Here is a 13,333-nt window from a genome sequence, read left to right as displayed (position 1 = left end):
AATACCACACTGGATGTCCACAGAGTGGTGATAGGTGGCCTTTTCAAATGAATCTTGTTTTATGCTTTAACCGACAGATGGCCTTGGCACCTACATCTCTGCAAGAATCGGCATGTTCCAGGCCAGAAGATCGAGTGTTATAGTCTGGGCATTTTACCATTCTGAAAGGCACAATGGATCAACAAAAGTAAGCCTCTACCATTATGGATCATGTCCACCTCTAAATGTAGTTCGTTTTTCCTCAGCACAATGACATCTACCAGTAAGACAATGCACTGTCACACAGCTTGCAGGTATGTGTGTAGTTTGAAGAGTACCAGGTTGAGTTTATCATAAGCCAGCAAATATGCTAAATTTAAGCCTACTCGGGAAATCTGTGCAACCACCTGGAGAAGGCTGTTTGCGTGATGGCCCCTCCAATGAGAAACGTAACACAGCTCGCCACAGCACTAGAATTTGCATAATTCCCCGTCCTTGTTGGTACCTTCCAGCACCTCTGTGACACTCTTCCTGCATTGTCTTGCAGTGTTCCACACAGTAAAAGCTACTTATTTAGGCTTTGGACAGGTTGTTACATTAATGTGGCTGAACAGTCTAGAACATAATGGATAATGGGCCATGGATGTGTTTCTCTAAAAAACAACGTACACATCACTGTTTTCTGCGCTTCCTATGTTTATCACAAGGCAGTGATTGAGGCAAGGACGGGAGGGGGAGGGGCAACAATTTCCTCTCTCAGTGTGGGTCAAAAAACCCTCAACCAAGACTGTTACAGGATAATCTGGGAATAAGGTTTAATTTTTCTTCTCAACCACATTCAAATCTAGGAAATATGCTGCAAGTTGCAAGACTTGCTGTCTTCAATGATGCAGCCAGCTAACTACAGAAAACAACGATTGCCTCTAAACCCATGTGCCGTTTATGTTATGTTTTGCAATCAGGTTCACTCAATAGCCACCAGCAGAGCCTCTCTTCAACATTTTAGTTATAGTGCTCCAGAAAACTTTATGAGTGCATACTGTCCATTCTTCCTGACATCCCTACTATTTCCATAAGGAGTACATTACTCATCTAATATTCAGCAGACCCATTCTCTGGTTTTGTCTGGAACTTTCGGAAATATAGGTCAGAATCCCGAAAGATGAGGTGCCCTTTGGTGGCTCGTATGTACTCTGGCAGCAGCACCTTGCATCTGTTGCTAAGGAGTAAAGAAACAGCCATGTGGCCAGTACCAGAGGTCACCTTGGGATAAGAGATTGACAGTCCTGCCACCGCCCATCATTTGCTGTTGAGGAGCCAAGTCATTTGTATTGAAAGGTGTAGTGACATCACAGACCTCAGCCAATGCCAGAGGTGCTACTACCTCCTCCCCAGCTGCATCAATGTCACTGGACCTTACAGTGGCAGTTGGAAGCCATGGTCAATAAAACTTTTAACTGTTTCTGAACCACACACAATTACCCCAGCATCCAGGTACAACAAGTACAGTTCCTATCCATTCTCTAACGGCAAGCAACCTAACTGAAGACAACAGTGAGTCTGCTGTAACAACAAGATCAAAGTACATGCCAATGGCACTGTAGAATGTGCTACTAACTACAAAAAAGGAAACAAGAAAAGCCCTGGTGTCCTTTGTATGTAATAACACTAATTAATCTTCCTCAGAAGCAGAAATGCCAATCGTTGGGCAGGCCCTGACACTGCGCACTAGTGTACCATGTATGCAGGCAGATAAATAAAATGCAAATATTGGCTTTCAGCTCTAACACAGTTTTCTAACTGCATGAATGCAGCCAAATTATGAAAATGGGATCTGGTGGCTTTTTAATGGTAACAACACAGCAGCTGTGGGCCTGTACATACAAGACTATTGATCAGTTAAACTCTTCCTTGACATTAGAACTGCAAAGTCAGAGCAATCACTACTACTGAGTAAGGTTCCACAGCACACAATCAAACCAAGAGGACAACAGGATGGGCTGTTTTTAGATGTATGCAAATCTACATGGTGCCTCAATAAAAGTAAAAGGTTGAGTGATTGTTATCAATCACAGCATTATTACAGTCACTTGCCTCTTTTAATTATTTCTTACATACTTCTTTGCACTTCTTTGCACTGAACACCCCTTAGATTTTTTTTGACAGCTTGTGCACTGAAATTCAGTGACAAAACTGTACCTACTGATGATTTTTATTTCTCTCTGTTCAATAAAATTTTATCATCTCATCCTCAAACTGATTGTGAAATTTATTTCACTTTGCACATTATGGTTCAGTGTTATTACTTCCCAATGGTACATATTATGTCAAGTGTTAGTTTTTATGGAATAGATAATCACTGTGTTCCCTGCTTAGGGAGCTGTAAAGGAGCAGAAATGGGAACATTTTAAAAACTGCGGAGAAAACAACTGTTAGAAAGTTTTACTGGAAATAGCCAGTGAACAGAAAAATGTTCGAAATGGCATGGTGTTCATATTGATGAAGATCTGAACTGGAAGGAAGGTATTATTGAGCTTCTCAAAACAGTTATGTTTCAGCAATTTTTGCTGTTCACATAATTGCTAGTTTTTGAAACCAACATACAAATACCTCACAATATTTCCACCCATTAAAATCTTATGGCATAATTATCTGGAGTACCCCATCACTTAAAAAGAAACTACTGACTGTATAGATATGAAAAGAGGTGAAGTTTGTGAAATCATCTTGTAGACACCTCTCCCATGAATTAAGCATTTCAACCACATTATCATTTCATAGCTAAATCCACAACCAACTGAATTACATACACTTACTGAGTAACATACAATACCTTCTTTCATCCCAATGACATACCTCAGTACTGCACTCAGAAAATAACACGAGAACTGAGAGGAGCCATCCTAATCCCTGACTGCTCAACCATCACCAACAAATCAAGAAGACAGTTTGAAACTGGGTTCAGTGCATCATGTGTACTGCCAGTTCTACCTTTTTTTCAGTGAGACATGGATACACAGTGTAAAAATCTCTAAAAACTGGGAGTTGCTCGATGAAAAGGGATGTATGACAGTAATAATATGAAGCAGCTATAGAACTAGCTGAATAATTTTTGTATTTATAACAGTTGAAGATAATGACTATCCAGTCAGCAGTGAGGCATGGAGTTCTTATTTATAACAGTTGAAGATAATGACTATCCAGTCAGCAGTGAGGCATGGAGTTCTGATCCAAAAAACTGTGTTTTATTCATTGATCAACAGAGTACCATGTTGAGTATTACTAGGAGAGAAAGAAAAACAAAATCAATCAGAAAATGGACTGGTGTGGAAGTTTCTGGATATGTAGTGCGATACCTCCGCTAGTGGGAATTTTTGCTAACTCCGAGCACCAGCAGCTCTTGATGAAGGGGAAGTCAGACCTCATTCAGGGCCAGGACAGATGCAGGGGAGGGGAGGGGAGGGGGGGGGGGGGAAATATGCAAGCATGTGAGGGGTAGGCTGGCGGATGCCACTGGCTTACTTAAAGAATAGACACACCTTGCAAACAGAAAAGTGTCAAGAGTGCACATGTAGAATGCTGGCTGCCAAAAGCAGTTTAGAACTGCCTCAGAGTCATGCTGAGAAGTTGTGGAGCCCTTCAAGTATTGGGATCTAGCATAGACATAAAAATGCCAAGAATTCGCATAAAGGAGATGTGTGAAACTAAAGAATTATCAAAGTAGTCAGCCTGCTTAAAAAAAGTTTGCTGGGCAGTAAGAATCTTGCTTATAAATCACTAATGCGAGCAAATTTTTAGACAAAGCAAAAGCATGAGACTGTCTTACAAAGAAGTGTTTTGTGGCTGCTTTCACAGCAACTAAGGAATGCAAAAAAGCATCCAAACATTGTGCGAAAAATGCTAGGAACAGCCTCAACAGTGAACATGTGAGAAAGACGCGTTCCCAGGTCACACACCAGCCCAACTAAGATATAAAACTTCCGCCCTGCTCTGGGAGGCATGGTTATGTAATGGCGATCAGTCATTGGCTGGCACTGCAAATTTTGTCTGCTAATGACAACACAGAGGATGAAAAATTCGAGGAGTCTGTTAGCTAAGAAGACTGATGAGAAGTGAACGGCAGTTGGCAAAATAGCGCTAAAGTAAGAGGACAATGGAGGTTATTGCACCCATCACTTACTTAGTCTGCTGACTTGAATCTGATCCTTACTCCCATCTGAATGTTCGTCGTCACTTTGTGACTTTTTCTTTTCCTGTTCTATGTTAAATGGACAAATCCTTACAGACATGTGCTTTTAAATGAAGGCTTCAATTGAGAATTACAATATCATTGCACAAAATCCATCTTCGAACACCGTAACAAAGCTGTGTTGGCTACAAAACCCATGGTGACCTGTCTATGTGGGGCTGCAAAGCTGTGGGACCTAAAGAGGGTAGCCGACTCACACTGCACAGTTCCAAAGCAATGCGCTGTACCAACCTGGTGCCTGCTACTCATCACAAATGACAATGAAGGTAAGGTGATTCATTCCCCCCTCCCCCCCCCCCCCCCCTTTCTGCTGAATAACTGAGTCATGTCTACACCTAGTCAAATCAGCCCCGAGATTTTAAATTTTTTTGGTGTAAAAAGTACTGTAACAAAAGCAAACAATTAATGTTTTTATCCTCTAATTAATATATTCCATGCATACATCGATCCCTTAATCTCATAACATTTTGCTGTTTGATTTCATTTTGTTAATGATATCTTTATTGGCTTCCAGGAAGGGGCATTCTCATTAGTAATCTGCATGTCATTTCATGTCAGATATAAGAATGTTTAGTTCACTGCATTTTTCCATCCAGTGTGGGGACCTTTCATTGGTGATATGCATTATATGTGATATTACAGATAACTTTGAAGGATTCACTACATTTCGGCACCCAGGGGTGGGGTGATCTCATTGGTAATTTGGATGCTATGCTATATCAGATCACAGAACCTTCAGTAGTCATGTGTACATCTACTAAAACAGTTATTTGATGGATACTTAGACACAGGAAAACAAAGTGGTGACAACCAATGAGATGGCTAGATCTCATTCAATAGCAGCAGTAACCTTTATCCAGCAGTGGTAGTCAAGTTGCTGCAATGATGTCGATTACCAAACAAACTGCTGATAGGCATTTTCCCCTTAGGAAGTGACTTACTGCTGAAAACACTGATCACATTTCTCTGCCCCTTCCAACCTAAAATAACTTCTCTCTGCTTTGTAACCTTTTTAATTTTAAAACAACTGTAAGATGACACTATTTGAGCTGGACAAGTCTAGAAAGTGTCTCTAGATAAAACATAATCCATCTACACCAGAAAATCATTAACATTGTGTTCAGTATGATGACAAACATTAATGGTGTATGAACAGTAAAGCTAAAAAAATCCGTTGCGTTCTTCGTTAACGATGTATGAGCAGTAAAGCTAAGAAAATCTGTCGAGTACTTATAAAATCTGATGGTTTTTATTTTACTTGCTTTTACCTATTGTAATATGTCTTCCATCTTGACTTTCATTTATAAAGTCTTGTACCCATAAATTACTGACTTACACTAAAGGAAACTTTTAATTTGAATATAACAAATATATTTCACCTTACTAAGTGGGCAAAGTTATTAGGCTGAGGATTTACTACATTAATAAGCTTTAAATACAAATTGAGATGAAAATGGAAGTTTGGATATAGACATCACATTTATCATTCAGGAAAGGTAACATATGCACTCGGCTTTTTCAAGTAAAAGGAAATGGCTGTAATTGTTATTTCATTGATTGTGCAATTAATAAAATTTAGTTTTGAGCTGATATTCAGTCTACAAGTATTCTTTTCCTAACAACAGCAAACTGTGCCAAATAAGACCATAGAAAATGAAATGGTCCTGGTTTATTCTCATAGTATAGACAAAAACGTGTTTTCAACACCTGTACACAGTCTTCAACAAGTACTTACAGAGGAATAACAAAAAAGACAGCAAAAGCTGTACAACAAATCTCACACTAATTCCAAGAAAACATGAAATATTCATGACGTATCTCAAGACTCATTCGTATTTATCAGTACATTTCATACATAAAATTCGATGCATCTATGTCTTTTCACATATAAATATTTTATAGGGGAGAAAAAGTGTATATACACATTCACTTTAATAAAGCTCTGCAATATTAATTAGTAAAAGGTTGAATAACATTCTCAAGCTAAGCCACGTTTCCTCATTTCCTTCATGAGTTCATTTCCCATTTGGGCTGGGCTCTTTGTCACCACCACTCCAGCCTGGAAAAAAACAAAAAAAAGGGTGTAGTTTATAAAAAAACTGCTATGAAATCTATATGTAACATAAATAAAGTCCCTAGGATAAGTTTTCATCTTCAGAATCCACAACAAGAAAAGATTTAAGAGAAATACGGACTCTCCCACCCATTTTAGACACGTGGGTTCACAGCTGTACACAAAAGTTTTCTTTACAATTATCTCATTCCTACAGTTTTCCTTTTTGGAAATAAAGCTTTGCTTCAGAAGGTCAGATACATTCGGGAATTAAAAGCAATTATTTACCATTTAAGACAGACATACTGCTACAATGAAACAATGGAAAATCCAAGACGGTATGTAACAATATAATGAGAAGGATAGTTGCTACTCACCATATGGCGGAGATGCCGAGTTGCAGTGACTCAGCATCTCGGTATATGGAGATATGTACAATGATCTGACAAAAGAAAGTAATCAGGCTGAAGAAATAATGGTACCAAAATGGAAGATGATAAGAGAGAAGGCTAAAATACTGAATTCAGTATTCTGACAATGTTTCACTGCAGAAGATTGTGATAGGGCACCTCCTTTAAAACATCATACAAACACTGAAATGGCAGATATTGAGACAAATAATCATGGAATCAACTAACACTGCTGGGCAGTGGAAAGGCATTTGGACCAGACGAAATACCTGTGAGATTCTACAGAGATTATGTGAAACAATTTGCTCTCCTTCTAGTAGTATTATATCACAGGTTGATGGAACAAAGAAAGGTACCAAGCAATTGAAAATAGCAGAGGTCATTCTTGTTTTCAAGAGGGATTGTCACAACTAATCCAAGTAATTACAGGACTTTATCAGTGACATCAAACTGATGTAGAGTTATGGAGCACGGTCTGTGCTCCTGCATTGACATTTTGGAGAACAAAAATCCTCTCTATAGAAACCAACATTAATTCCGTAATCAGAGATCTTGCGACAAACAGCGGTGTTCATCTTTGAAATCCAGAGCACCACAGACAGGCACCCAGGTTAGCACTGTGTTCCTTGACTTCTGGAAGCATTTAATACAGTTTTACATGCCATCGAGTATCGGACACGATTTATGATTAGATTCAGAACTTTTTACAGGACAGAACTCAATACATTATTCATAATGGGATGAAATCAACAGATGTAGTGGAAACTTCTAGAGTATACCAGGGCCATTACTGTTCACAATATATGAATTATTTTGTGAATAAAAGTTTTTTTTGCAGGAGCACTGCAATATTACAAGACTGTAGTGAAATGTAGGGTGACCTGCACAAGATCAATAAAAGGTACAGCGAAGGTTGACTCTTGAATGTAAACGAACTAAACATTATGTGATAAATAGGCACAGTGATGAATTACTGTTTGATTCTGTTATAGAAAGAAACTTCCATATGGGAAAAATATATTAAAAACAAAGATTCCAAGACTTACCAAGCAGGAAAGCGCCGGTAGATAGGCACAATGAATAAAACACACAAACACACACACAGAATTTCGAGCTCGAAATTCTGTGTGTGTGTTTTATTCATTGTGCCTATCTACCGGCGCTTTCCCGCTTGGTAAGTCTTGGAATCTTTGTTTTTAATATATTTTTCCCATGTGGAAATTTCTTTCTATTTTATTTACATCATCATTAATTTGAACCCAACAATTACGTTTGTTATTGTCTCTGTTGCATTTCGAAATCTTCTCTATCATCTTACTTTCTCTTTTTGTTTGTACAAGCTCGAAATTCTGTGTGTGTGTTTTTTCATTGTGCCTATCTACCGGCGCTTTCCCGTTTGGTAAGTCTTGGAATCTTTGTTTTTAATATATATATAGAAACTGCAACAATTGGAAAATACTTAGAAGTTGAAATAACAGGAGGGGGAGGGACAAGTGTGTGTGTGTGTGTGTGTGTGTGTGTGTGTGTGTGTGAGAGAGGGGGGGGGGGGGGGTATTGAATTATGTGCAGCACATTTCATCATACAACAGTTTAGTGGGTGCGATAGCATTATAGAGATACTCAACAAACTCCAGAGGCAGGGATTTTCATATTCTATCACTTGCTACATGCAAACTATTAGTCCTGCAGAAAAAATGAACAGGAACTTTTTGTAGGAAATTTAATGTAGTTGGATATGTTTTAGTGGAGGCCACAGTTTTCACATTATTCAAGAAAAACACATGTAATGGTCACTTTTCTACCTTTTCCTTGAATAATTCGAGAACTACTGCCTCTAGCAACAACGTTTCTTTTTTCCTGTAGGGTTAATAGTTTGCATATAGCGAGTGAGAGAAAATGAAAATCTTGTGGGTTGCATAAAACCTAGTGGTATGGGCAACTAAATCACACTGTATAATGGTGAGACAGAGATTCTGAAAACTGTATTTTAAACTGCAAAATATTTACAGGGACAGAAGTGGACTTGGCACATAATTCATTGGTTTCAAATTGCACATTAAAATTGAACAAATTTCAGAAAGGTAAAAAAATTAAGGAGATGGGACCTAGATAAGTTGAAAAAACCAAAAGTAGTTGAGAGCTTCAAAGGAAGCAAAAGGCAACAACTGACTGAAACGTGGGTAAGGAAAGCAAAAGAAAACAAATGGGAAGCTATGAGAGATTAAATAGTGAAAGCAGCATAGGATCAAATAGCTAAAAATACAAGGCGTAGTAGTGGTGGTGGTGGTAGTATGACACATGAGATATTGAATCTAACTGAAAAGGGAAGAAAACACAACAATGCAGCAAGTTAAGCTACCACAAGACAATCAATTATCTAAAAAATAAGACGGACAGAAAGTCGAAAATAGCTACACAGGAACTGCTATATGAGGAATATTAGGCTGTAGAAGAATGCACAAGAGTGGGAAAGGTAGATGCAGTATACAGCAAAATTGAAGACACATTAGGAGATAAGGGAAGCAGCTATAGTTGCATAAATGCTAAAAGTTCAGATAGCGAGCCAGTACCAAGCAATGAATGAAATACTGAAAGGTGGAAGCAATATAGAGGAGGACTAGATAAGGGGTAAAAACTTTAAGTCAATATTGCAGAAGATGAAGATTAGATATGGGATATGGTATTGCGACAATAGTTTGCTGCAGCACTGAAAGATCTAAGCCAAAACAGCATTCCATCAGGAAACTTAAGATTCTTACGAAAGCTAGTCATAACAAAATTATTCTACCTGAGATATGAGACAGGCAAAATGCCCTCATACTTCAAGAAGAATATTATAATTCTGATATCAAAGAAAGCAGATGCTGTTATCTGTGAATATTACTGAACCATCAATTTCATGGAAAATACTGACATGAATTATTTACAGAAGAATGAGAAAACTGCTAAAAGCTGAACTCTGGGAAGATCAGTTTGGGTTCCACAGAAATGTAAGAATAATACTGGCTCTAGGATTTGACTTTGAAGATAGACCGAAGAAACTTCAAACTATGTTCACAACTTTTGGTTAGGTTTTTGACAATGTTGACTGTAATACTTGCTTTGAAATTCTAAGATAAAATATAGATAGTGAAAGGTTATCTAAAGGTTGTACAGAAACCAAACTGCAATTACAAGAGTTGAGGGTGTGGGAGAGAAAAAATTGTTGAGAAAGGATGAGAAACAGTTGCAGCCTGTCTCCAAAGTTATTCAATTAGTAAATGCAACCTAGGAGATGTTAAAGTTCAGAGAGAAAAATAAAACCTCCGAGGTTTTCCAATGACATTGTAATTCTGTCAGAGGCAGCAAAGGATTCAGAGAAGTAGCTGACTGCAATGGATACTGTCTCCAAAGGAGATAAGGTGAATATCAACAGGAATAAAACCAAGATAATGGAACACAGTCTAATTAAAGTAGGTGATACTGAGGGGATTTGATTAGGAAATCAGACAATTAAGTAATAGATGATTCTTACTATTTGGACTGCAAAACAACAAACCATGCCCAAAAAACCTGTCAATAGCAAGAAAAGAATTTCTGAAAACGGAAGAACTTGTAAACATCTAATTTAAATTTTGTATTAGCCAGCATTTTCATAATTTATTTATCTGTAATGTAAACTAATACAGAACTGAAATGTGGATAATAAGCAGTTCAGTCAAGAAGAGAACATAAGCTTTTGAATTGAGGTTCTACAGAAGAATGCTGAAGTTTGGATGGCGTTAACAAAATGTATAGTCTGCCAACGTGTCAGTCCCTAAAGTTATAAGAAACTTTGAGTTGTAAGTATTGGCTCAGCTAAGGGGCTCAGGTGAGGGTATTCGCTTAGGCCAACTTTGGTATCCTTGCGGTCACTAGCAAGCACATCATCAATGACAGGAGATTGGTGGTGTTTCCCAGGCAGAGAAGTGATTGTGTGAGCACTGGCTTGAATATCAGCATGTGTAGGAAGTTGCCAGCACTAAAGATGGTGACTGTTGCAATATGACAAATTGGGGTTATTAAGAAATACTTTATGATTAAACAAACAACTCCATCTAACCTTCCAACCACCCCTAGCTGCCCTACCCTCTCTCCACCTCATCCCTGTATGCTCCCAGTAGCAGCCCTTTACCGTCCACTTCTGCCCTGCTACCCCTCACACCCCATGCCCCAGACTCCTCCTTACTGCTGCCCGGTTGCCTCTCCCATCATGTGCAGCTCTCATAGTCTGGTTTCAGCTGCCAGAGACACACTCTCTCTCTCTCTCTCTCTCTCTCTCTCTCTCTCTCTCTCTCTCTCTCTCTGTGTGTGTGTGTGTGTGTGTGTGTGTGTGTGTGTGTGTGTGTGTGTGTGTGTGTGTGTGTGTGGGTGTGGGTGTGTGTGTGTGAGTGGGTGTGGGGGGGCTGAAAGCTCACTTTGTAATAGTCTTTTTATTGCGTCTATCAGCACCTCTGCTGTATGGTGAGTAGCAACTATCCTTTTCAAAACACTGATTAAAATTAAACAATAATCCACAGTTTGAACAAGTAGTAAAACCGATCACATCAAAGTAATCATGGCACTGAGGTGCACATATTGAGACACACATATTATGTATATCACAAGAATTACTGGAAATGGCTCACAATGTCTAGTCAGTAGTGGGAATGCAGACATGATGTTGACTGTCCAGTAACATTTACAAATATTGCGTGGTTAATCTACCTGACACCAGGACACTACTCAGAAGATTTGAACCAGTAAACATGTAAATGTTGCAACAATTCGTGCTATATCTCCCATCACTGCCGAACTCCACTTGTCATCGTGGCTGATGGGGGTAACTAGGTTCATTCGAATGAAGATATCATGACCAATCACAACCATTTCCTAACTGTCTCTATCGTACAAACACAGTTTCGTGATTGTTGTGATCATCATGACACCTTTGTCGAACCGTATTTAGCGTGTTTCAGCTTATGGCCATTTGGAGCAGTAGGTGACACTGTCATTCATTCACTTTGAGTTGCTCAATTCGAAAACAGCACCAGTTACGTATTTTAACATTGCTGAGCAAAATGTGTTTCGACAATTTATTCCTGTTGTGAAGTGCAGTATTTACAGATTTTTTGTGATATTACACAAACAAACAATGTGATTGATAGTTAGCGTGTCTCTGTGTGGTTTTCTACATAACTTATGAGGCACAGTACCTGATAACCTCAAAAAGACAACTACAGTGCAAGAGACGCAGAATAACACATATTCAAACAGCACACAAAATACTTATTTACATATTTCCACTTGAAAACGAGAAAGAATTCTCGAAACGCGTCCTGCTAAGCATGAAAAAATATGTAACTAGTGCAGTATTTCATTATTTAAATAATAAATCACTGCTACAGGTTTTCAAAAACCTCAATTATGACATATGAAATTGAGTCAAACGTTTCTACTACAAAGACAGTTATCAGTTTCAGTTACATCAGCAGTTTTTATTAGATAATATAAGTGCAAGGGAGTATCCTATATGTAACTTTTATAGTTATTTTCCACATTTTACATTTTCCTGTGTTTTACACCATTTTTGAGGTCTGTTGAAATGTGTAAAATTGGGTTTTCTATGTAGAAGGTCACATAACAAAACCTTAAAGACTAATAAAAACCAGTACGAGTCTGTACACAATAAAGCTATATAGACCTTTCTTTTGGATGTATTTTTGCGAAATTTTTTGGACATAATTCTATGTTATTTACATAATTTCTTGCATTTTTTCCACCGCCATGGATCCTTGCTCCTTCCTTCTGTGTCAATACAGAAAAGTTTCCTTATCCCTAGCCATATCTGTCCCACATATTGTTCCTGCGTTGTTGCTTGGCTCATGGAATCACCCCAAATGGCCTTACCCTCAAATTACCCGTATCTGGCTGCCATCCCTCCTTGCACAATGACCTCTACCTGTTCAGATTCTGCCAATCCTTAGCCCTCGCCAACACAGTACTGCAAAACCATATCAACCAAGCACAAACCTCCTTGCAGTACCTGCTCTCCATCTGCAGAATTCTCCTGTTGTGCAATCCCAAATTCCTGGAACCCATAACACACACTGAAACTCTTACCCTACAGAACTTGAGCAATATGCACAATGCCACCTCAAAAAGCTCTCCATCTTGCTCACATCCTACTCCCCTTGAAGTACCACTGTCCACTACCTCTACAACAAACTCAAAACATCCCCCACATCCCCTCACAACTGACAAACCCTGACTCGCAGACCACCTACACTTACCCCACCTTCCAAAACTTCCTCCCACCACCACACAGAATCCAGAATCTAAACAGACTCATAAAATAGTCATGACAGTTTCCTCCAGAAGTCTTAGCCCCACAGAAATATCAGTCCTTTCCAAATGCCCCACTCCCAAATTCAATCATGCTGGACTTTTTTTCGCCACCAATCCTAGCAATCACACTGAACCCTGCTAAGTCAGTTTATTCCTCCATCCAATCGTGATCCACACCTTCTGCCCCCAAACCACCCCTGTTAACTTTACAGAATTTCTTAACCTCAAACCTTGCCTCACCATCATTCCCCAAATCCCTCAACATGCAAACTAATCTTACATCTGCAGAAAGAACCA

The 13,333-nt window shown here is 38.8% G+C and overlaps 1 protein-coding gene across 1 annotated transcript in view; it reads right to left on the bottom strand.

The window, feature by feature from the left end:
• Nucleotides 1–5,882: 5,882 nt before the first annotated feature.
• LOC126354194 (succinate--CoA ligase [ADP/GDP-forming] subunit alpha, mitochondrial) overlaps nt 5,883–13,333 on the bottom strand; it is a 58,781-nt gene continuing 51,330 nt past the window's right edge. Inside the window, exon 7 of the mRNA XM_050003651.1 lies at nt 5,883–6,287. Within this exon, the coding sequence (XP_049859608.1) occupies nt 6,207–6,287 (81 nt within the window). The 3' untranslated portion in view covers nt 5,883–6,206. The remainder of the gene's footprint in view (nt 6,288–13,333) is intronic.

This window comes from Schistocerca gregaria, chromosome 1, assembly GCF_023897955.1.
Source record: "Schistocerca gregaria isolate iqSchGreg1 chromosome 1, iqSchGreg1.2, whole genome shotgun sequence".
NCBI lineage: Eukaryota > Metazoa > Arthropoda > Insecta > Orthoptera > Acrididae > Schistocerca > Schistocerca gregaria.
The sequence above is the reverse complement of the archived record's forward strand: the minus strand, read 5'-3'. Positions and strand labels throughout refer to the sequence as shown.